The following is a 26,032-nucleotide window of genomic DNA, read 5'->3' as shown; positions in this document are numbered from 1 at the left end:
CAAACATATACACACACACACACACACACACACACATACAAACTTTCGCCTTTATAATATTAGTGTGATATCGATGCCGAACCCGAAATTTTAATTAATTTTTTTTTGTCTGTTTGTCTGTGTGTTTGTGCACGCTAATATCAGAAACGGCTTATTCGATTTAGATACGGTTTTCACTAATATATTGTAGTAAGCTTCACTTAATATTTAGTGTTTATTTCATGTCAATCGGTTCATAAATAAAAAAGTGATGTCAATTTAAAGAATCACGGCGAACATTTTTAACGTACAGAGTACGTACCTACTACACGCCTCGCACCTGTGCGTCCGTGGCCATATAAAGCGCGCTGAGAGCCATTCCACGCGAACGAAGTCGCGGGCACAGCTAGTATTGTATAAAGGTGGATATTATAGTACCTATCTACTTACCTACCCAATAACAATGTGATATAATGTCCTAAAAAAGCCTAAGAGTCATTTTAGAAACGAGCACCTAAGTACTTAAGTAAGGAGGTAGGCTTAGGCAGGTAATACTTATACTACTTACTTAAGTAATTTTATCCAGCAAAACATTGGTCTACTTAAAGGACTCCTACAATCTGATTGTTTCCTCATGATTTTCCTTCCTTGTACCTACCTATTACCAACACTTAAATTCATCAATTAGAATTGGCAGGTAAGGTTAGCTATTTAATGTCACGTGATGATTGTTTATGACGTGATCTTGAATGCAGGTGATGTTTCGCATCTAGCCACAAGGCTTTGAATAGAACTCATCTAAGGAGTAGGTAAGGGCTCTCAGTCAGTGTTAAGCATGTCTTGCCAAATTACAATGATTGTGCTAATTAGTATTAAGATGCAGCGTGGATAGCTAGGGCGTGTCAGGCGGGAGGCGGGTGGCGGTCCGGCCCGCCCACCATCACTTCCGCTTCCGTCACTGCAGCCTTACACCTGTGACGACAGTCCATTGCCCTTGCCCTTTGACCCATCATACACAACTCAAACTCAACATCATACTCAAATAAATATTTTTTTCTTCCCCTCGAGTCATACCCAGAGTAACAGTGTGACTCGTTTCAGGGAATTGGGATGTTAAAAAGGTTGCAACTAGTAACAGTGTCACTCGATCGGAGAAAATTTTCGCTGAATTCCCAATGAGTCACACTGTGACACGTTTGAGTGTGACTCGTTGGGCAACCGTTCAAAAAAATGCTGTCAAAAGAGGCACCATAGCACGTCTGTTCGTTTATGAGGCGTAAAAATATCATGTTCACCAGGAAAGTAAATAACATTTTACATAGCCACACTAATTAAGTATACAATAGGTATATCTACTAATAATATTATTTAGTTCCACTGGTTTTCCACAATATAGCGAAGTTTCTTATTTTTTGGTCAAGCTATAACAAATCTAATGCTATCGCTAACCTAAAATTTATATTGTTGGCCTCGGAATTCGAGTAGCAATTCCGTGAAACTATTGTACCAAAAACCTGTCGTACTTATGACCTTTTTGCTATAAATACGCCACACACAGCTAAATGCATGTGCATACCCGTGCCATGTTAAAATGATCATTAAGGTGCTAAACGACTTACGGCCGTTGACTGTACCTTGTGCAACAATCGGATATCCTACTAAGATTTCGTGCTTTTCGTAATAACTTTTGGGAATTCAGCTGAAGCTTTTCCAGTTCTTACTAAACATATCTAAGTACTTTGATTAGTGTAGGTAAAACACAGCATACCTACCAATTAGGGTAGGTAGGTACGGGACCTTAACTGGGTAAAAAACGAGTCACCTTGATGGAGTTGATACCATCTAAAGGAAGTCATTAATCTTGTTCCTCGATTTTTTGGATATAACGGTACGACGACGCGAACACAAAAATGTCTTATGGTCTACTTACATGACAATGGGGCTGAAATGGGTTGGTAGAGCGTAGAGACTATAGAGACTAGACGGTGTAGATAGGTAGGTACTTAGACTTTATTGTGTCTAATAAGTATGTTATATTTTGTATATCTACCCACATTGTTAAAAAATATCTAGTCTGGATAGGCTAGATAGGTGTTATTCGGGGTATGAAGTGGGGGGACGCCCCGCACACCACACGTCACCCAGGCTCACACGCAGCTGGTTAGCACGGGAGCTTTGCGGGTGTACAGGCGTCCCCATTCCGGTTGCCATCTCGACCTGTCGCGCACTACAGTAGGTAGGTATGTACCTACCTACCTACCTACCTGCCCAATCACAGAACACACAATCAGAAAAGATTCTTTCATGGTTTTAGGGTTCCGTAGCCAAATGGCAAAAAACGGAACCCTTATAGATTTTTAGATATTGCCGAAGACAATCTGCCTATACCTACCCTACCTAGGTACTTACTTAAGTAGTTACAAAAGCGTTACAATCCTATTCATTTTTTTTTTCTGTAAGTATTTCAGTCCTTTCTTGTTTTTGTCTTTGTTGACCTTGATGGGCATTATCTAAGTTAGTCAATAGCAGCTGTCATTCGTAGAAATGAAATCTCGAACTTTGTTGATAAACAAGTTTATCACGGAACTCACGAATAATTTTTTACTATAATAGGTATTAATGTCAATGTGAATTACTTATGTGTTGTGTACTTACTTAGTGGGTAGGTAGATATAACTTAAGTAAGTATGTTTCTTTTTGAAGTTGACGCCTGAGATAGTGCGTAGTAAATGCGATGTGATAGGCGTTGACCTAAAACAATGCAAAGATGATTTCATCGGTTCTGTTCAACGACTAGTAATTAAGTATAAGCAAACATTACTACGTCACTTGGCTACCGCATGCCGCGCCACACGGCAGTGAGGTACACCCATAATAGAGTTAGAGCAAATTAACAACGCATTATTCTATCAACAAATACTACTCAATTTTGAGCTCTATTGTTTAAAGCACAAGATATAAATTCAAATGTAACGTTTCTAGAGCACTGTTCACTTGGAAATCCACGTTGAAATAATTTGCCGCATTCAATTATGAACTTTAGTGACTCGAATATTAAGTTTATATTCCATTGCAGATTGTGGAGATAATTAAACCGGAGACACACGCTCTCTCGGGGCGGCTGCTCATTCGTGCATAATGGACTTGGGGCAAACGCGGCTGACGCTTGACAAAACATGGCCCGACTTTCACTCTCACTTCAAGCCAGTCTGGACTATAAATAATGTGATCATGCCCATCAGTCTGAATAATGTATCAGTGTAGTATGCAACACAGTGATACTAAGATAATTACCCAATGGAAAGTCACAAGAGGTCTAATTATGCAACATCGACGACGCAATATCATTGAACAGAGTGGAAATATTTGCAATGTGGTGTTTTATGTCTGCGAGAGTATCTAGAGATTTGTTCATAAAACCACTGGGCATATTGAATCGTCATTATTTGTATTAAAATAGAATTAAAAAAAAAGACATATTCCTGAGTTTCAGGCAGTCAGTCTCATATAGCTTGCTGCTGTCTGCGTCATTAATTTAAATAACAAAGGGAGAGAGCTTAGTAGAAAATACTAACCACTGTTGTTTAGTTTGTTTACTTGTCACATCTTGACTGTTGGGGACGCTGGACGCGGCTGGCGCGGGAAACTATGCGACATGTGTGCATTTTTTTACCCGCCCAAGGAGGCCGCGGGCGCGAGGTTATACACCCATTATTACGTCCTTCCTACTTTCAATTATTATTATCGGGCGGCGGCGCCGCACCCGCGACGGGGAGGAGAAGAGAGGCGCAGCTGCTGCCTACCAATAATCAAGACCTGTCGCAGTAAGAGAGAGACAGAGATAACGGCCGCCAAATTGCCAAACTATCTAGAGCAATAATGGCTTGACCTACGAGTAAAATAAAACTTAAAGGCAGTACTTTAGGTGATTGAGAAATACAATGGATTTCACTTTTCAGCACGCTAGAATAAAAAAAATCTAAAAACTGGTTAAAATTGCAATCAACACGACCGCGATAGGAGGCGGATCTCCGAAGTTTGACGATCGCGTTCGTTTTCACTCGCCAGTTCGCTCGCCGCAGTTTGGCGGCCGGTCGTGAGAATGGTGCGTTCTGTACGTGAACAAAGACAAACAAGTGTTTGTAAGTGTCAAGTGGATAATGTCTTCTGAACCCTGTAAAGTGACTGTGGAATTCATTAGTGAGGACGAAATAATTCAGGTAAAAAGTGTGTGGTATAGCGTTAAAGTGTTATTGTGTAACAGATTGGACGCTAGCGGGCACTCGTGTGTTCGGTGCAGGGGGAGGGCGGGGCGAGCGCGGCCCCGGCCGTGTGGGGCCCGCCAGGCCACACGCAGGAGGTTGTGACCGCTTAGTCAGCTACTCCCTTGCCGAAATAGCATCAACATCCTCCTCTCCCAATGTTTACATCTATTCGAAACTACACGATAAACATTCATCTCAAACATTGCTACAAAGTCATTTTGAATAATAGCTTTGGATATTTTAGATAACACTACTTACTTACAACAAAATGTTCGCCATTTTCAAGATGTTTCTTTTGAATAAAACAAAACAACACAAGTAAAGCAAACATTATAAAGTACTTAATCTAATCAAAAATGTAATAAATGTGAAGTAGCACAGAGCACTCGAAAATAAAATTAATCCTAACCTAGTTATATGCGTAAAATCTCAGTCACGCGAGTCAAGGTGGGTGGATCAAAGGGCGGCGGTGGCCTTGAGTGCGACGACTCCCGGCTGACGGCACTTGTTAGGAAAAGGCGTGTCGGTTCCCAACTACTACGATTTTACAAAATAAACTACTTTTATAACATATACAAGGAAGAACTAAATAATATGACAGTTTTCACTAACATGTAAACAAGCCAAATAGCCATAGTAATTATGAAAGTAATGAAGCACCATGAAAAGGAACCTCAATAAGACACGAAAAAAAAAATTCTGTGTAAAAGCAAAAAAGCACAAAATATTTTAACAGTAGGTAATTGGAACACATACTAACTTAACTAATATATGTATCAAATTTTACACGTGCCACTCCGATTTATTAGTCATTTATTTACAAAATTACATAAAATTTTAGCAACAAAATATACCTATCGAATGGCAGAACTATGGCAGAACGGAAAAATTAAGACACAACTACACAGACGATTACCTAAGTAAATCACAGAGTTAAACAAAATTAATCTTTTGTCATTTTTGAAAAACTCAGAAAAAATATACCTACTTAATTCATAGACAAGAGACCGAATGATAATATTACTTTGATTTTTATGATATTTTCATTCGTTCATCAAGATGTCTGAAAATTATGATTATCAAGACAAAAATGTTCTCTATTTCTATTATTAAAACCCAACAGTCAAAAATCTTAATAGTATTAATCAATAGGTAAATAAGCTCATGGACAGCAGTCCAAGCAAGTTCTATAATCAATTAAGTAAGTAGTTAGGTAGCTACCTCATAAAAAGACTCACTCGTGTAGACCCTGCCCCTGATATAGACTAAAACGAAAGACAATTTTTTTTAAAAAACTTTCCTCATTTCCTAGTATGAAGTAAGTATAATTAGGTAGGTACCTTGTAAACATAGATGAAACAATATATTTTTTTAATCTTAATTGCCTAAAATGCCTCTGCGATACGCGACCGCGACATGCGACAGCGACACGACACTGTGCCATTGTATGCAACGTGTCGCACGTCGCGGTCGCTCACCTCAAGATGCTCTCCATTAATTTCTATACAAAACACTGCTTGGGTATTGCGTAGCTCGAAATCTGCCTACCTTTAAGCTTTTAAAACAATTATTATTTGAATCATCATCATCATTGAGCAAGGGTCTCCTTAACCTGAGCAAGAATGAAAAGGGCTTGTAGTCCACCACGCTGACCAAGTATAGATTGGCAGACTTCACACATCTTTGAAAACATTATGGAGAACTCTCAGGCATTCAGCTTTCCTCACTATGTTTGCCTTCCCCATTGGGTATAGCAAGTATTATTTAATTGCTTAAAATTCACATTACACTGAAACCTCCGGCCCCCTGAATAGGTGGGCATCTAAACTATCACTGCTATTATTTGTATACATTTACACTAAGCTTGAATCTATAGAGCTTACTTTGGTTTTACTTAGATGAAAAATCTGCCTCATTGTAATAAGTCAAGTCTGAGCAAAGTGAAAATATGCTGCATAACTAGATATCAGCCTTAAGTTTGAGCAAAGTCAAAATATGCTGCATAACAAAATATCAGCCTTAAGTTTGAGCAAAGTCAAAATATGCTCCATAGCTAGATATTATAAATATATAATATGCTCTATTCTCTTAGACTTTCATTACTTAGGTACTGCAAGAAGTGGTTGCATCTAGAAAATAAAACTAGCTAGTAATAGCTACACTGAACAAATACAGCCCCAGTAAAAGAATAAATGCACTATTTACCTTTTTTTATTTAAAAAATAAAAACAAAGTTGTTTCTTAAGTTGGTATTTAATTTTAACTTTTCTTATAATTACTAACTTACAAGTTACATATATTTATCTCACAACTATTCTGTGCAGTATAGGTATCTAGAAATTATTTAATAGCTCAAAAAATATATACATAGGTAATATAGGTAATATATATATAGGTACAAAACAGATTCTTTCTCATCTTAGCACTTGTCCTAGCTTATGCCATGAAACCTTACTTCAATTCTATCAAACATCTCCATGATCTAATAGACAATATCTTGCTATGTTGGTGACATGGACTTCAATTTTTTTATTATCTCATCATTATCAGTATTACAACCTGGTCCACTATTGAGCATGGGTGTCCACATTATTGCAGAATGAGAAGGGTTTAGGCCACAGTTCAGCATGCTGGCCAAGAGTGGTGGACAATGGTTGAAATCCTTCTCATTTTGAGAAAAGACCTGTGCTCAGTAGTGGGTTGCCAACAGATTGATGATGATAATGATGAAACAAAGAATAAAAAATTTGGATTTTGATTTTGTTTCAATTTCTCTAGCTAAAGAAATTTCTTTGTTAGGAGGGTAGCGGCACCCAGTCGCCCCTAGCGTTGCTGGCGGCCACCTGCAGCCGCCTGGGCCCCGCCACAATGAACCCCGAGCAGCAGCAGGAGAAAGAGCAGCAACAACAGCAACAGCAGCAGCAGCAACAGCAGCAGCAGCAGCAGCAGCAACAACAACAACAACAACAACATTTTAGTTAGTATATTAACTTTTATAGCTATTCCATAAGTTAGTTTTATATGTAAAAGGATTAGGTAAATGGTATCATCTCAGAGTCAATGACGAAATTTGGTACAGACATACCTACATAGGCTACTTTTCATCCCGGAAAGTCAAAGAGTTCCTACAGAATTTTGAAAAGCTGTCTTTAATAAATCAAGATAAAATTTAATTATTACAGATGCGCAACAACAACAAGCCCAACAGCAAGCGCAGCAACAACAACAACAGCAGCAGCAGCAGCAAGCACAACAACAACAACAGCAGCAGCAGCAACAACAACAACAGCAGCAGCAACAAGTTCAACAAGCGCAACTAGTGCAACAAGTGCAAGGCGACGCAGCTACACTAGCGGCGATACAGCAGCAATACTTGCAGCAACAGCAGCCGCAGTTGAGGGTGATAAGCACCGCTGTTGTGCAGCAATTGAGGGCGCAGGGACTGTCGGTAAGTTGCAAGATACTAGTAGTGCACAAGTATTTTAAGAGAGTCAAAATGAAGTAAATGGTTAAATAATTTAGGCTAAATTAAGGTTATAAACTGACTAGACATTATCTGTGTGGACTTCACAAATTGCAAACCCCTAAATTAACCGCTTAGGGGGTGAATTTCCAAAAATCCTATTGTAGGGGATGTCCACATCATAATTATCTACATGGCAAATTTTAGCCTGATCCGTCCAGTAGTTTGAGCTGTGCGTTGATAGATCAGTCAGTCAGTCAGTCACCTCCACCTTTTATATACTTATTTAGATCTTTTTTATTTGCAGGGTAACGAGTTGTCTGCAGCCATTGTAAATGCAGCGAGTACAGTTCCAAATGGCATACAAGTGCAACAACCACAGGTACTATAATTGAAGTGCATCCAATTTAGCTATTTTTCATCTTGCAAGTGTGCAAGGTAAATAATAGTCAAGGCACAAATATAAAAAAAGAATAGAAGATGTCCCCAACTTTATCCATGTGTTTTTTAAACTAACTGACTGACCTATGTCAGTTTCGGGGGTGCTAGCTATCTCTGTATTAAAAAATTGGTTAAACGGATCGGCCGTGAAAAGCTAGCAGGCAGACAGACACACTTTTGCATTTTAATAATTAACTAGTATGTAAATCCTTAAAAACTTAAGACAGGGTCAAAACGAAACAGATTTATGTTAAGGTATTATTTGTCTCGTTTTAACTCTTTAAATATATTTTGATGTGATTTGATTTGTGATAGTTATAAATTGTCTGTGATTGGTTTCCAGGTGATATCTATGCAACAGCTGCAGTCGTTGCTAGGCGGCGGCGTGGTGTCCAGCAACGATGGCGCCACTTACCAGAACCCACCACAGCAGTTACTGCAGATACATCCACAACTTTTGCAGGTAATATTTTCTATTTTACTGGCATCATCATCATCATCTAAAATCCGGTTCACTACAGAGCACGGGTCTCCCCCCAGAGTGAGAATGGTTTTGGCCAAGTGGGAATTGGCAGACTTCACACACTTTTGAGAGTATCATGGAGAACTCTCAGGCGTGCAGGTTTCCTTACGATGTTTTCCTTCGCAGTTAAAGCAAGTGATATTTAATTACTTAATACGCACATAACTCCGAAAAGTTAGAGAGAAGAGGTGCGTGCCCGGGATCGAACCCCTGACCTCCAATCAGGAGGAGGACCTTCTAACCACTTGGCTATCACGGTACCACGGTATCACGGTGTCATAGTACCACGGAATACTACCTAAACAGTATCTACCTGGTTAGTAGGCATTTAAATTATAGGTATAGCGCATAACTGAGCAGGCTCCTGCGATAGTGGAGCGGTGCGGGAGGATGACGTTTGTCACAAGTTGACGAATCACTGAGCTCAGCTCTCGCATCCCGTCATCACATAATATTATTATGCGTTATATGCCTTTAATAGCGACTCTTGTAACGACACGATAAAGTGCCCATAGTTCTATAGTATCGACGCAGTTCTATAGTAAACTCTAAACATAACTAGTTATATAGGTGGCGAATTAATGCGATACGATTCAACTCGGCTCGGCGAGTCTAATGGACGCCGGCCTTTACTTGCAAGGCGCGCTGTTGTACAAGTATATCAAAACAAGCCAGTAGGTACGTTACCAGTAGGCGCTAGAACCAGATCGCTACTTGCGTCATATCGACCCAGAGCTTTGTACTACTTAAATTGAAAGCGAATCTTAGAAGAAGAAGCCAAATACACTCTGTATCATTGTAAAACAAGTTTAGTTAAAATAGGATTCTTTCATAATTTTAAAACCCACTCCAAAACCTACCATATAACAGCGCCTTAAGAAGTTTTACTACAAAAATGAGAAGGTTGTATGTTTATTTGCAGCAACAAGCTGGTAATGTGTACGGTGGCTGCGTAGTGGGCGGCATGGCGCCGCTGCAGGCCGTCACCGTGGATGGCCAGGATGCGCTCTTCATACCTTCCCACCATGCTCAGGTAAGATACTACACCTACCTCGTCCAGTCATTATGCCGCGTATAGACTGATGCAAGATAACATGCAATGTAACCTGAAAGGAGCATTTCATCAGTATGGCCGTAGCGCGTGCACGAACCGAACACGTACCTACGCACATTTGCTTAGGGCGTGCGTGCAAACGTAGCGTCAAAAGGCGTCAATCTGCTGAGAACACGCGAAGAGAAAGTTAAATTGTTTCTCTTACCTTTTCCTAATTCTTTTGATTTTTTCCTTTACATATTATATATGACGTCTTTTATTTGAAGATAGCGAATTCCAAGCACGTGTCTTGTTTGAGATATCTTTGAAAAAAATTCATTTGTGAATTCCATAAAATTTCTTGTTTCTATACGCAGCATTATGGTTGAGCATATTTTCTTCAAATGAGTCATCGGTAAATAAAACGAATAGGTACGCATATTGCAAATGGACGTAGTTAATGTGGAATTTTTGCGAAACTATCCGACACTTTTTGAGTAATTTGATCGTATGATGATCATGAGACATTTTGGGTGCAAATTACGAAAATGATGTCCATTTTTAAAATCAAGATGGCCGTCATATTTTTTCACTCCTGAAAGGATTGATATGGTACCTAATCATTAAAAATATTATTTTGAAACCTCCAGAATTTCTCCGGAATGGGTCAAATGAGCCTAGTCAACGGTCAGTTGGTACGAACACCGGTTTTACCCGCGGGTTTCCTTCAAAACGTCATGCATTTACCCACAGGTAAGTCTCTGGTTATAATGAATGTGTTATGTATTTCTATGTTAACCTTGGACATTCTCATTAAGATCACTTGATGCTTGAGTCCTTACCTTATTATTCTTTGGGATGTCTTAACTGATTATCATGTGCTTTGCTTTCATTCTTATACACTGTTGATAATTTGCTCTTCCTTATTAAAATAGGGTTCTAAATACTTTTGTATGGAAGTGTCAAACTATAGTTCGCGACAAGTTGAGATGGCAATAGGGGAACGAGACGGAGCGTTCCCTCCCCGATTGCCATTTCAACCTGTCGCGTACTATAGGTATACTACGAAAAAACCTGTGCTTCACTAATGATTATGAAGTAATTCTGAATTCGAAAAATAAAAATCGCAAAAACATTGAAAAATGTATTTTTTACTTAGATGTTAGACAATCTATCCATATTAATATTATAAATGCAAAAGGGTGTCTGTCTGTCTGCTTCTTTTTCATAGCCCATTCTTTTAAACGATTTTGATGAAAGGTACAGAGATAGCTTGTATCCCAGACGGTGATATATGCTACTTTTTATCATGGGAAATCAGAGTCCCAGGGTTTTCTTAGAAACCTAAATCCACGTGGCATCATCTATGTGGTAGGTACAAAGACATCTTGCATTCCCAAGACGGAGATAAACTTATTTTATCCTGGATAATCAAAGAGTTGCCTCAGAAATTTTCAAAACCTTAATCCACGCGGACAAAGTCGTGGGCAGTTAGACGTTAGCTTTCAATGTATTATTCTCTCACTCATACTCACTATCTATATTCAAGAGAATGAGCAAAACATAAATAGTATTTTATTTTCATTATTGAAATTGATAAATGTTACCCTATGGGTGTAATAAAAAACTGCCACATCCCTTCCAAGTAAGCCCCCTACCATCTTAGACTGCAACATCACTTACCACCAGGTGAGATAGCCGTCAAGGGCCAACTTGTAATGAAATTTAAAAAAAAATTGGCAATCTTAATACTCCTTACACTCAAAGTTTTGTGCTTAAAATTTTGTCAACCACGAAAGAACATAATTTTGCAATAATCTTTCAATAACACACTCGCTAATCTGGGCGGCACGCAAGCTCTTAACCGGTTCTATCATACTAATCTATGTTTCGCCCCCGCTTGCCTCCCTAACAGAACAACAGGCGACCGTCTCCATCCCAGGCACTAACCTAACCATCCCGCTCAGCGCTCTCACCGGCAACCAGATGATTACTATCCCGGGGGCAAACATTTCCTTCCCCGGGATACAGATCCCGACTAGCCAGGCCATCTCGATACCTAGCTCCAGCGTTCAACTCCCCGTGGCGAGTGTGGCCAATGTGGCCAATGTCACAGTGGGGAATGTGGCCAACGCTGGCGTAAGTTTGGCAAGCGATACCAAGAATGGGGGTAATGGAAAAGAGACCAAATCGCCCGGGAGTCCCGCGCCACAAGGTTCGTACGAGTCGCTTCTGTGAAGATAAATTTTATTCAATAAAGAAACTTAAATGTAACTTAAAGTTAATTTATTATAACTTTGTAACTACAATTTTGAATGAAAAAAATTGGGAATAAAAGTTATCTTCGTTTTGTTTACAGAACTTCGAACAAGTCATTTATTCTTCTTACGTCCGAATTTCTAAACGTATCGTGATACTTAAAAGTGTCCATGGTCCCAATTAATGATGTATCATGTAACTCTTTCATATAAAGTTGTAATGTCACAAAACAGTCACTAAACTTCAGATGCATGACAGGTGCTTAAAGTTACTTTACGGTTACCGTTAATCTTTGAACGCCAATAAAAGCAAAATGGATTGCATAAAACCGGGGTTTGTTAATTTTGTACCAAAGTTTTATCTTTAACCTTAGGCTTGTGCAACTCTGTTTTTTATTGGTGGTCAAAGTTTTACTGTAACTGTAACATAGCTTAAAACCTGTCATGCAAGTGGACATGCAATATCTTTGTTGTGCGTAAGCATCAAGAAAAGTTTCTACTCAGCTATTAGACAAAAAACTAGAGATTTTTGCTATAACATTTTTGCCAGACTTGTGTGTATAGATCATGTCACAACTCACAAGTACTATTGTAACTGTGACGTTATAACTTATCAGATACACGTAAAACAAAAATAATAAAATGACTTGTGTAAAGTTTCTTCCACAACAATGTTTTCTACTCTAACATTTCATGCTTATTATCTTGCGATCATCTTTGCTTGGTTTTTCATTTCCGACTCTTCACATGCTTTAGTATTTGCGTCACTTTGCACCTAAATGTATCGTTTATAAGTATTTGATCTCTTGAATTATTATTAATTTACTTTAGATAGGTACTTACAATAAAAAATTTAATGTACCTAACATTACATTTTTTATTGTATTGTACATAAAGCGTGTAATGTTAGATAAGTTATAAATTATGATTTAAAAATAGATCGAAGTGTACTTTGTACTACTACAGTTCGCATAGTTTTTATCGTTTAGTTTATTTTTGGCAGTTTTATTTGATTTGAGTGCTAAATATGGTCGTCTAAGTGCTTGTTCAAGTGCATTGCATACAATGCTTCGGCAACGCGCCCGTGAACGTGAGCTAGCACTTATGGTCGCTTGCGTTGTATTCGAGTCGCCCACTGTTCCCTAGGTGGCGGAGTGGCGGTACGCGGAGGCATGGGCGGCGTGGGCATGGTGCCCGTGCAGGTGCCCGTGAGCGTGGCCAACGGGCACACCGTGTACCACACCGTGCACGTGCCGCTTCACGCGCCGCACCTGCAGATCATCCCGCAGCTGCAGCAGGTATGACGTCACACATCCGAGAGTGATGTGGACACTATGCCCATGTCGCACGTACAATGCGATATTAGATATTATTATATCTACAGTGGTAGATTATTTTGACGATTCAAAAGCACTTGTAAAAGTTTAATTGAATAAAAATAATTTGAATTTGACTGATGATTGATATTATATCCACAAGTGTAGCTTATGTAGAGTAAAACTTATTTAAAAAATTCTCCAAACGTAAAACATGTCATACCCCAAATAGTGTGGCCAGTAGTTTACCGAATGCTGTTCCTACTACCATATTTGCCCGAACTTAAATCATTTTCCGAATCCCGATAGTGGAACCGGAGCATAAAATATGATGATAAATAGCACATACTTTACAGATGCAAGCACAACCGCAAGTAGCTAACGTACTCACGCCGTCGGGACAAATACAACAGATACAAATAGCTTCCCTCGGTAATGTACAGGTGAGTTGATAATTGAAATTGTCTTTGTACATTTATACTTTGCATTTGGTTACAAAATATACACTTACTTACCTGATAATTCATTACCTGTAATATTTTTCCACTTTAAACCTATTGAATGACCCTATGTACAATATGGAATTCTGGTGTGGCTTTTGGAAGCTTTCTATCCTTGATATATTTTATACTGATTTATTCTTTTACGACTGTTTATTCTTGCACGTATTTGCCTAAGATAAAAGGGCTATTATAGTACCTAGTTGTTTGTTTCAAGATAAGGGTTCTGTTGTGCGTATTTGCCCTTTAGCCTGGCGCATACATGGCGAGGCTCGATTTGGGTGGCGTATTACTTACGGGTGGCATACTGTGAAGTTTAAAAATAGCATGCTAGAGAAAATCCCCGAAGAATTATCCCTTGCATCCAATTTTGAACTCATTTTAGTTGTGATTTAGTTCATTATCAATTTCTGAAGAAAAATAGCTTGAGCAGTTTGCACTGACCCAAAGCCCGGTCATAGGATTGGCATTTCGTTCGTACCTAACTTAGTCCAATAGAAGTTCGTGGCTCCAATTTTTGACCAGTCAGTAATAAAAACAAGCCATCCAAGAGTTTTTTTTTAATAAAAGAAAAAGAGGAGTGAAAATTATTTTCCATACAGACTTATACAGGTTGTAACCACAACGCTACGGAAACGAAGACAGGTGATAATACTAATGATTACTGATAAGATACAGCAAACAAAAACGCGAAAAAAAACCTGTATTTGAAAAAGTTCACAATATATTGCAAATAAAACATCTGACTATCGCTAGAGGTCAACGAACATTGCACAAGTAGGCCACTCAGAGTCAATGCCGCGTCCTAGATGAGGCATTGACTCGAATTTGCACGCTGTACATGAAAAATACTAAAACTGGAACCACAAAATAAGGCAATTTATTTATTAAGGTTATTGCTAGCCTTCTGGTTACCACCCCTACTACCACACCCTGTATATATTATATTTTATAGTTATATTAGCTATCGGTTTGTAAAACTGGGCTTGGTTTGGCGCAGCAGGCCGGAGCCGCTCAGCAGGCCACTGCGACTGCTGGACCGCCCACCATCACTCTACAGGTAAATATAATATGTACAAAATGAGATCTCACCCGCCATCTTAACTTTATGAGTCGACTGTGACAAGCTTTTTTATTTCATGGCTTTTACTAACTGCATGATGATATTGACTATACTTACGTGTAATATATGCACAATGTTAAGTAGTTTATGTAAAACTAATATGTACATAACCCATTAACGCTGCTCGGACATCAAGGCGGTTACGAACCCGATGCAAACAGACACGAGCCAACAGCAGCAGCCGTCGCAAGCGATCCTTACTAGCACGCCGACGGGGCAGCAGCTCACCGTCATACCCACTAGCAATGTGAGGACTGCCAATGTAGTGCAGGTATATGCCTGGCGACGTGGGAAAGTCATATAGATAGGAGTTACGGTGTAACAGACACGAGCCAACAGCAGCAGCCGTCGCAAGCGATCCTTACTAGCACGCCGACGGGGCAGCAGCTCACCGTCATACCCACTAGCAATGTGAGGACTGCCAATGTAGTGCAGGTATATGCCTGGCGACGTGGGAAAGTCATATAGATAGGAGTTACGGTGTAACAGACACGAACCAACAGCAGCAGCCATCACAAGCAGTTCTTACTAGCACACCAGAGTAACATCACTCATGCGATCGAAACCGATCGATCCGATTCGAAACGGTCGAAAGTTTCTACTTAGGATACCTACATCAAGTCTACCGTCTCGATTGCTCGATATTTATCAATGTCACAATGGCTCGCGAGTACCTATCGACGATTTACTAAGCTACCGATTCTCCGGAATTTCAGTCTCTTCTTCATTTTAAAATGTAGTCTGACTGCTTGTTGCAACTGCCAGACGGATATCTAACTTTTAATAATAAATTATTGTCTCTAAATCGAAAATTATAAATAAAGTCTGTTATACAGATGCCGACGCTGGGCGTGGGTGGGCTAGGCGGTGCGGTACAACTGGTCCCAGCGATGGGCCTGCCCGGGACGGTACAGCTCACGCAGATACCGCAGGCCCAAGCTCAGTCGCAACCGCAGCCCGTTATTGGTAAGTTTTCATACTCTTTTGGTTGTGTACAAAACTGAGCATAATTTGTTTAGTGTAAAAAATCGGCCAAGTGCGAGTCAGACTCGCGCACTGAGGGTTCCGTACTCGTATATCTATATACGTATTTTGCCAACATTTTGCACGATAAATCAAAAAGTTTTATACATAAAAATAGATAAAAATCTGTTTTAGAATGTACACGTAAAGCCCTTTCATATGATACCCCACTTGGTATTGTTATCTTACTTTGAAAATTGAAAATACATTTTTTTTTAAATGACGTAACCACGAATTCGCGGTTTTCAGATTTATTCCCGTACTTGTGCTATAAGACCTACCTACCTGCCAAATTTCATGATTCTAGGTCAACAGGAAGTACCCTTTAGGTTTTCTTGACAGACACGATCGGACGGATGGACGGACGGACGGACGGACCGACAGACAGACAACAAAGTGATCCTATAAGGGTTCCGTTTTTCGTTTTGATTTAGCAAACGTATTACATGGTAGTGAACATTTTTTTGTTTTTATTTTTTTGGTATTGTAACTACAAATTTTCTTTATTTGTGCTATAAGACATTGCTACTTGGCCATGATTCTGGGTCAACGGGAAGTACCCTACATACCGGTTTTGATTCCCCCTATTGACAGACAACGATGTCACCCTATAAGTGTTCCAAGAGATACGGAACCCTAAAAACAAGAAAGCAAGTTAATGTTGTCTTCCAGTTCCATCCTATTTAAAAGTTCAAGGCTCTAGCTCACCAGAAAGTTCAGAAATTAAGTTACAAGATTTGTCTCTGACAAACATGCAGACCAACCAAAAAGCGAGTTAATAAAAACGTTATAATCGTAAGATTTATCGTATAGGTAACGTATTGTGTAAACGGATTTTTTCTTCTGTATGTTGGTATCAGTGATGGACTATCCAAAGGAGTCTATGGTTTGAAATGACGCTTGGACGCTTGTGACTTGACGTGACATTGACATAATAACCTCACTTTTTAAGAAGTTGTTGACACGTCCGTTCACTGTTTATTGCTTAGTTTTCTGAACAATAACGTACCCCTTTTAAAATATTGAATAACTATCTGCCTTGTTTCTTTGAGGTAACTGTGATTTCCCACTCCCTAGTACTCCTACCACGTAGGAGACAGCTTACAATCTCTATGGCTCTTCGTAAAAGACAGGTTAAAAAGGGTAAGTGTGTAAAAATCCCATCCAAATGCTAAGCGGAAGACACACCCCTTTTACTTTTTACGTACTAGCGTAGGTATGCCCGCGACTTCGCGTGGACAACACAAATTTCAAACCTCTATTTTACCCTCGTAGGGGTTGAATTTTCAGAAATCCTTTCCTTGCGGATATCTACGTCATAATAGCTATCTGCATGCTTTTCAGTCCGATCCGTCCAGTAGTGAGTTGTGCATCAGTCAATCAGGTTTTCTAAAGACTAGATAATCCCCGCGACTTCGTCGTCCACTAACTTTCTGGTTGTAAAAATCCCACGGGAAGTCTTGATTTTCCAGGACAAATAATCCATACATCCATCTTCAGAATGCAAGCTATCTCAGTACCAAATACTTAGATATGCTACATCTGTGTGGGTTTCTAATAATCCTGTGGGAACTCTTTGATTTTCCGGGACAAGAAGCCTATGTCCTTCCCAGGGCTTATACTTATCTGTGTCAAATTTTGTTTGACAAACACACACTTTCACATCTAGTTATTAGTATGAATTAGTATTACGTATAACACTAGCTCATGCTTGTGACTTCACCCAAAAAAGTATCATCATATCTGACTGCCCAGTCGCTCTACAATCAAAATTCATTTCCAGAAACACCATTTCCAGGACAACAGATCCAGCAGGATCCTAACGAGCCAGGCAAATGGCAAGTGGTCACTGTCAGCTCTGGTAACAACACCACCACTACCGAGTGTGAGGCTAATAAACTTCGGCCCAATAGTCCCAACAGTGGGAAGCGACTTATGAAGCGAGTGGCGTGCACATGTCCCAACTGTGATCAGGGGGAAAAGTAAGTGAACACATTGTTATTCTTCTTATTCTTAGTTGTAATGCTCTTGAAAGTTCTTTGATGGTGATGGCGGTGAGTGGTTGATGTTGTTACTGCAATGCTTTACAATGTGTCTCCATTCCTCTCTGATGGTTGCCTTCCTAGTGTACTCATGTAAGGGGATGTCCATCACAGACCTCACTTGATCTGTCAGGTGCCTCACTTTACCAAACTACTATACTTCCAATGGAGACATTGTCATGTCTAGATATGTAACCAAAGAAAGTGAGAATAGTATATTATACAATGTGTGTAAGGCCAATTTGGTACTTTGTACTTGAGACTTATAAAGTGAGATTGCAGTTAAAAAAGAATCAAGTGCAAGATAGAATGGCACACAAAGGGTTCCATACCATTGTACAAGAAATAACACTTTTTGTTTTTTTTTTTTTTTTTAATGAGGTAACCATCAATTAAATAAGGTGATGATGAATGATTTGTTGCTTGCAGCTGTCTGGTGCCTGAGAACTCTTCATAGTGTTCTCAAATGTGTGTGAAGTCTGTCAAACTGCACTTGACCAGAGTGGTAAACTATAAACCCTTCTCCATTCTGAATGGAGACCTGTGCCCAGTAGCAGGCAGACAATCCATCCATACTATCCATCCATACTAATATTATAAATGCGAAAGTGTGTCTGTCTGTCTGTCTGTCTGTCTGCTACGTTTTGACGGCCCAACCGCTGAACCGATTTTAATGAAAGGTACAGACTTGGAATACATCCCGAGGAAGAACATAGGCTACTTTTTATCCTGGAAAACCAAAGAGTTCCTAGGAGAGCCGCTGGCATCTCCTAGTAGGTTTATAATAATGTGTTGGTTGCAGCCGTCTGGTGGACCGCAAGAAGCAGCATGTGTGCCACATCCCGGGTTGCAACAAAGTGTACGGCAAGACGTCTCACTTGCGAGCACATCTGCGGTGGCACTCCGGCGAGCGACCCTTCCTCTGCAACTGGCTCTTCTGTGGGAAACGGTGAGCTATGCACATTCCACATCCACACTTCCATACTAATATTAGAAATGCGAAAGTATGTCCATCAGTGTGCTACGAAATCTGGAAGCTGTTTCTTTTAAGTATATTGTAAAAATTAAATCACTACCCATATAATAAATGCGAAAGTGTATTTGTTGGTTTGTCCTTCAATTACGCTGCAATGGAGCAATGGATTGACAAGATTTTTTTAATGGATATTTACTCGCTAATTAATGGCTACTTGTTATCCTGGAAAATCAGTTCCCTCAGGATTTTTTAAAATCTAAACTCGCGGGCTTTAGTTAGTATATTTTGTATTTTGATATTGATAATAACAAGCCCTTTTGTAAGACACTTGCAAAGCTCAAAAATATGACTACATGATGGAAAGTTCACATGCCCATGCCTAATAAATCATGTTAATTTGTCAGGTTTACCAGATCGGATGAGCTCCAACGACACAGACGGACACACACGGGGGAGAAACGTTTCGAATGCCCTGAGTGCAGCAAGCGGTTTATGCGATCAGATCATCTAGCCAAGCACGTCAGAATACACACCAAAAACCGAATCACAGTAAGTTCTTATCTATACTAATATTATAAAGAGGAAACCTTTGTATTTTTGTATGGTTGTATTGAATAGGTTCAAAAACTACTGGGCCGATTTCAAAATTTCTTTTATCATTACTTAGAGGGATTCTTCCGAATCCGTATAGGCTATATTTTATCCCGGAAAATAGAAAAAATAAATGTCCACCCGTGCGAAGCCGGGGCGGGTCGCTAGTTCTTTAATATACCTCTATGGTGATGATTAGCACTGAAAGCCTAGTAGTTTCTTTGCCCTCCTATTCTGAAAGTCAGGGGTTCTACACCAGGCATGCACCTCTAACTTCTATAGAATAGAATAGAAACTCCTCGGAGTTATGCGCATTTTAAGTAATTAAATATCACTTGCTTTAACAGCGAAGGAAAACATTGTGAGGAAACCTGCATGCCTGAGAGTTCTGCATAATGTTCTCAAAGGTGTGTGAAGTCTGCCAATCCACTCTTGGCCAGTGTGGTAGAGTACGGTCAAACCGCTTCTCATTCTGAAAGGAGATCGGAGAAACTACTGGAGGGATTTGGCTGGGAATGGAAATGATTATAGCCTGGCTTATACATATAGTGTATACTGGTAGATTATACACATAGGCTACTTTTTATCCTGGAAAATCAATGGGTTCCTATGGGTTTTCTAAACTCCTATATCCACTGGGACGAAGTCGCGGGCATCAGCTAGTAAAAAATGTTTGGATTTGATTTCAAGCTTGTAAAATATTATCTTTATTTTAACAGGAAGTGGCGACATCAACACAGTCGATGTACTCCGACTCGGGCGACGACAGTTGTGACGAGAAGATGATGCTCACCATAGAAACCATGCAGGGACCTGACAATGAAGAGAAACTCGTTATGATCAGGCCTGGAACCAAGATGGAACCTGATCATATTGATAGTTAGGACTTAGGACATAACACTTGGGTGTGCAATTTTAGAAAGTTTGAGAAACTTATCTGGTCCTAGTTACAGACCTTTCATAGAAATCATGCAGGGTTCAGACTAAAAAGAAACTCTTCATGGTTGGGCCTAGGGCAAAGTTGAGGCCCAAAAAATGTATTGTTATAACTATGTGAGACACTAAAGTGAACAGCTTAGGGGTGCTTAGAAAGTTTCAAAAAAGAGTCAAGTCTAAGCCCAATCGCATAGATTACAATGATAAACTTGGTGGTGTTAAGTTATAGAGATTTCTTAAACCTTGGCCTGGCCAAGTTAAAGCCTTTTTTAAAAGCAAATTCCTCGAAATACAACAGCTTTTGAAGAATGCAGAGAACTTGCAACTTTAGTATCAGGTTGAAACCTGATAATATTGATAGATTAAAGGGAGATTAATAAGATTGAAAAACATGGGGGTGCAATTTCTAATAAAATCTTGGCTGGGCCCAAGCTTCATGTCGATGATTATTAGATAAGTAATTTTGTCCAGTGAACGTGTTGTAATAGATATCTATACATTAAAATTAGGTGATTATAGTTTTAAATTATCTTGCACATAGTATAGCTAATTAAGGGCCTATTTTCCACCGTCAAATAAGTTTTATCTCAGTAATAAATTTGACATTTTGACTATACAAAATATTATAAAAACTGTCAATATCTCAAATCTATTCTGCAGATAAAAGTTATTTGACAATTGAAAGATCGGCCCCAAAAGATTTAAGACAAATCGATTAAAATTTTAAATTAAGTACAATCAAACAATTTTTGATGCACTAATATAATTATTATACTAAGTGTATTTTTAACCTTTCTTTAGACCTAGTAATAGAAATTTTAATGTCTATAAAGGGCGTGGATACACCTATCAGTTTGAACTTACGTAAGTAATTTACATGAATAACTTAGATTTTCCAATCTTAACACTTGGTTTGTCGTCAATTAATTACGTAAGCTAGTTACGTAAGTAAAACGTGGACTTCGTCTGTGATGGCGTTTGCTGGCGCGCGTGCTATGCTTGTTTGGAGTGTTTTTTTTTTGTTAAGAGTGGCTGGTTTTTGTGTTAGTTGGTATTTTTTGGTGGTGGAACTGACTGGGAAGCGCTCTAAAGGGGCGCCGCGCGTATGTCGGCGGGCGCCGGCGCAGACGGAGTCCATACTTGTATAAATTCAATAACTTGAAAATATCACAAACTTGACATTGGCTAATCAGAGTAAAGCCAGATTTAAAGAAAAAAAAAAAAAGTAAAACGTACAGGTGTAACCGCGGCCTAATAATTATGTTTATTCGAAACCGCCTTTACGTTAGGGTTCGCAATTAAGATGTTTTATAAATGAGGGTAGATGTAAAATACTGTGTTGCATTATTTTTAAAATATTGCCGTCAGGAAAAAATAAGTCCAAGTAATTTTAAACTTGTGCAGTGGATGATCTATCAATCTACTTGCTGATGTCCGCGACTTCGTCCGCATGGATTTAGATTTTAAAAAATCCCGTGGGAACTGTGTGCCTAGTGGGAGATTTTTAAACTATTCGATCGCGTAAAAGTTAACTGCGTTTTGTATGGAATTGAAACAGCGCCATTTTCTTGTCACTAGATGGCGCTGTTTCAATTCCATACAAAACGCAGTTAACTTTTACGCGATCGAGTAGGTTAAAAATCTCCCACTAGGCACACTGGGAACTCTTTGAATTTTCGGGATAAAAAGTAGCTTATGTCACTCTCTAGTCACGTTGGCCCGTTGCTCCGTTATGACGTGATTGAAGGACAAACCAACAAACCGGCAAAAAAAAACACTCGCGTTTATATGGGTAGATTTGCTAAAGAGAAACTATAAAGCAATGAAAGGTGGCGCGGGGGCCTGTGCGGCTGCGTGATTAGTTCGCCTGTCCTTTTCCGCACAGTATAAAAGAACAGTAACTACCCACAGAACAATAGACATCCTCTGTAGTGTTGTCCAGATTACTTTTTACCTGACGACAACTTTAGGCACTTCTCCGACCGCCAACGATTAACGAGTTAGCGAGCAACAAGAAGCGAGTATATTTATCTATTTTATTGTAATAGAATCATACATCGATTGTACGCTTCTTGAGCGAGAAAATAGTCCATAGCGTCGCTTCCTCGTCGGCGGTGGGACAACTGCCTTAGTTATTATTATGAATTTTCATTTTTATAATAATTATTGTTAATAGTTGCATAAAGCACATCGAAGCACTTAGTGGGTCCAAGGTAGGCTTGCACGTATCTGTAAATATAATAATTAAGTATATGTACCTAAGTTGTTGATTGTAAATTGTAAAAATGAAAATGTAAATAAAATATTGTTGAGACAGTTAATAAAAACCTTTTATATTTTACACCGTTTTTAATTTTTTTATAATTTAAAAATAAATAAAAATAATTTCAGAGCCTCAATAGCTCAACGGTTGAGGAGTGGACTGAATTCCAAAAGGTCGGCGGTTCAAACCCCACCCGTTGCACTATTGTCATACCCACTCCTGGCACAAGCTTTACTCTTAATTGGAGGGGAAAGGGGAATATTAGTCATGATTAGCATGGCTAATATTCTTTAAAAAAAAATTATCGCCAACTAGGCGAAGTGTTGCAGCAGAGCAAATTAAAAGTTTGGGATGAGTGCGCGATGGCACACAAAAAATCTTTGGAAGCAAGGGCCCCCGAGACGATCAATCGCGATTGTCAATTTTTGATGCTCATTGTCAATGCCAAATGATCGTTTACCAAGAGAATTGAAGCAATAATTGTCAATTGCAACTACGGTATTGAAGAACATTGACAGAAATTTTGATTGATGGCAACTGACGCGCTGTGCATTGACCAAGGCGTCTTCTCATGCCAATAAGGTGCCAATGACCACCCAACAGACGGGAGCCAAGTGCCAACATAACGCCATCACACTAATATTATAAAGGCGAAAGTTTGTGTGTGTGTGTGTGTGTGTGTGTGTGTATGTTTGTTACTCTTTCACGCATAAACTACGGGACGGATTTGGCTGAAATTTGGAAGGGGGATAGATAATATCCAGAATTAGCACATAGGCTACTTTTTATCCCGGAAAATCAAAGAGTTCCCACGGGATTTCGAAAAACCTACATCCACGCGGACGAAGTCGCGGGCATCTTCTAGTAGGTACTATTCGTTGAAAAGCTCTATGATGGCAGTGGTATGTTGCATGATATTACATACTCTGGTTTGTTGTTGATGTTGTGGCTTGCATGCTTGCATAATGCATGCGAGATTCAAGAACATCGATGTATATGGATGGGCCCTTCGAAGATAAAAAACGCGCTCAAAAAGTCAAGAGAATTTGCAAAAGTCTCTTGACTTTGTCAATGACGATGACGTAAGATTCAAGCGTATTTTTGCGGACGGAATTGTATGGGAAAGGCTAATAACAATTCAAATCAATTTGTGCTTTTACAAGCAAAATCGTATTAATTACTCGATTGGATTAAAATATGAGTAAGTGTATACATATAATAATTGTTTTGCTATGGTAACAATAGCAAGATATTTTATATAGTATTTTATAAAGGACTAGAGACAGAGAGGTACTAAATACGTACTTTGGGTAGGTAAACATACAAGTTGATTTTAATGTTATGTACCGTTATATACTCGATTAAAATTTATTATTATTTTAATGAATAATTTAAGAAATTATTTCAGCCTTGCAGTAAATTATTTTTTTTTTATTAGAATTTACTAGATTCTTCCTCCATGATTCATTTTTAACCGACTTCAAAAAAGGAGGAGGTTCTCAATTCGTTGGAATCTTTTTTTTTTATGTAACATGTTCCCTGATTACTCAAAGACGCCTGGACTGGACCGATTTGGATTTTTTTTTGTTTGAAAATTGAAAGGGTATACTTTACAGGTGGTCCCATATTTTGGTGAAGATCTGATCAATATCTTCGGAGATGGAGAACAGAACTTCCCAATGGATGGATGGTGATCAGTGTAATTGCTTAGTAAACAGTAGGGGTTTAATTAGGCATAGCATATTTTGGTACAGTGGGGCCACTAAAAATTGTGAAATAAAAAAAAACAAAAGAAAAATAAAACTGACTTCAAACTGTAATACATTTCTTCTAATACATTTTCAGAAGAGAGGAAAAGTACAAAAAAAAGGTTGTGGTTGACTTCAAAAAGATATAAAACCGGTTTCAAAAACAAACACACTTACTGGAAATCAAAGTATGTACCTATATTTAATTTTATTTATTCTTCTGTGTGTTTGTGCACGCTAATATCAGAAACGGCTTATTCGATTTAGATACGGTTTTCATTATATATTGTTATTGTAGTAAGCTTCAAGAATTTTACTTGACTCTTCTTTAAAATCTATAAATGTTCACTAAGCCACAATTTTTCCTTTAAATACCCTTACCAGTTGGATACTTCCTGGGATGCGGAAGATATATTTTGTGTTTTCCATCAAGTATAATAAGCCTAATGTGGTAAAAGGTGGGATGCTATACGGATTGCTAGAAGATACCAATTTGTATTTTTCTAAGGTCATAAATGTCAGAAAACACAAGATAATTAAAAAATGTACTGATAGTACCCATTTTGAATAAACAACTTTGAATTTGGCTTAGAGAAAAAAACCGTTACCCAAGAGCTGCTTTGTGTAATTTGGTAAGAGATCTAGATCTACGATATAGGGATGTAAATAAACTTGCCCGGTGTATAACACCAAAAGTAGTGAATAGTCTACTAACCCTTTTTTTTATCGCTGGGGAATGCATTTACGCATCCCTACCCGGAAGCCAGCCAGCCAGTTAGTTGGGGGAGGATATGTGGGACTCACCGGCCGAGAGGCGACCGGAATACCCACTAAACCCCAGCGGCGCCCTTGCGCGTCGCCTGGCGACTGGGTCACGGGAACACCGAAGCAATCAACCGCGACCCAGCCAGCGACATCCGCCGAGGCGGATCTCCCTCCGGGAACCCACTCGCGAGGTCCCCTTTCCAATAGGATTGATCCAAAAGAATAACAAATATGGCGATACTGATCACGTGACTTTATTTCGAAATGCGTGATAGTGATGCGCTATTGCTGAACTATATCGGGTACGAACAATTGAACGAATTAACTCTGATGTAAATTATTGTTTCATTTTATGTACTTGCAAAATATATACAGTCCGAAAAACCGGCCAAGTGTGAGTCAAACTCGCGAACTGAGGTTTCCGTACTCGGGTATTTTTTCCAACATTTTTCACGATAAATCAAAAACGATTACACATAAAAATAAATAAAAATCTGTTTTAGAATGTACAGGTAAAAAAACCCTTTCATATGATACCCCACTTGGTATAGTTATCTTACTTTGAAAATTAAAACATTTTTTTTTTTAATAATGTAATCACAAATTCGCAGTTTTCAGATTTATTCCTGTATTTGGGTTATAAGACTTACCTTCCTGCCAAATTTTATGGTTCTAGGTCAACGAGAAGTACCCTATCGGTTTTTTGACAGACAGACAGAATACAAAGTGATCCTATAAGGGTTCCGTTTTTCTTTTTTAGGTACGGAACCCTAAAAATGAGAACTTA

The 26,032-nt window shown here is 39.0% G+C and overlaps 1 protein-coding gene across 1 annotated transcript; it reads left to right on the top strand.

The window, feature by feature from the left end:
• Positions 1-4,039: 4,039 nt before the first annotated feature.
• LOC123866339 (transcription factor Sp4-like) lies at positions 4,040-20,561 on the top strand. Its single transcript, XM_045907858.1, has 17 exons — positions 4,040-4,199; positions 7,044-7,215; positions 7,472-7,692; positions 8,015-8,089; positions 8,492-8,611; positions 9,594-9,704; positions 10,355-10,457; positions 11,620-11,919; positions 13,109-13,260; positions 13,635-13,721; positions 14,779-14,838; positions 15,038-15,172; positions 15,738-15,867; positions 17,708-17,906; positions 18,769-18,915; positions 19,347-19,491; positions 20,253-20,561. The coding sequence occupies exons 1-17, from the start codon at positions 4,140-4,142 to the stop codon at positions 20,415-20,417; spliced, it is 2,382 nt and encodes a 793-aa protein (XP_045763814.1). The 5' UTR covers positions 4,040-4,139; the 3' UTR covers positions 20,418-20,561.
• The last annotated feature ends 5,471 nt before the right edge of the window (positions 20,562-26,032 follow it).

This window comes from Maniola jurtina, chromosome 1 (genome assembly GCF_905333055.1).
Source record: "Maniola jurtina chromosome 1, ilManJurt1.1, whole genome shotgun sequence".
In the NCBI taxonomy this organism is placed as follows: Eukaryota; Metazoa; Arthropoda; class Insecta; order Lepidoptera; family Nymphalidae; genus Maniola; species Maniola jurtina.
The sequence above is the reverse complement of the archived record's forward strand: the minus strand, read 5'-3'. Positions and strand labels throughout refer to the sequence as shown.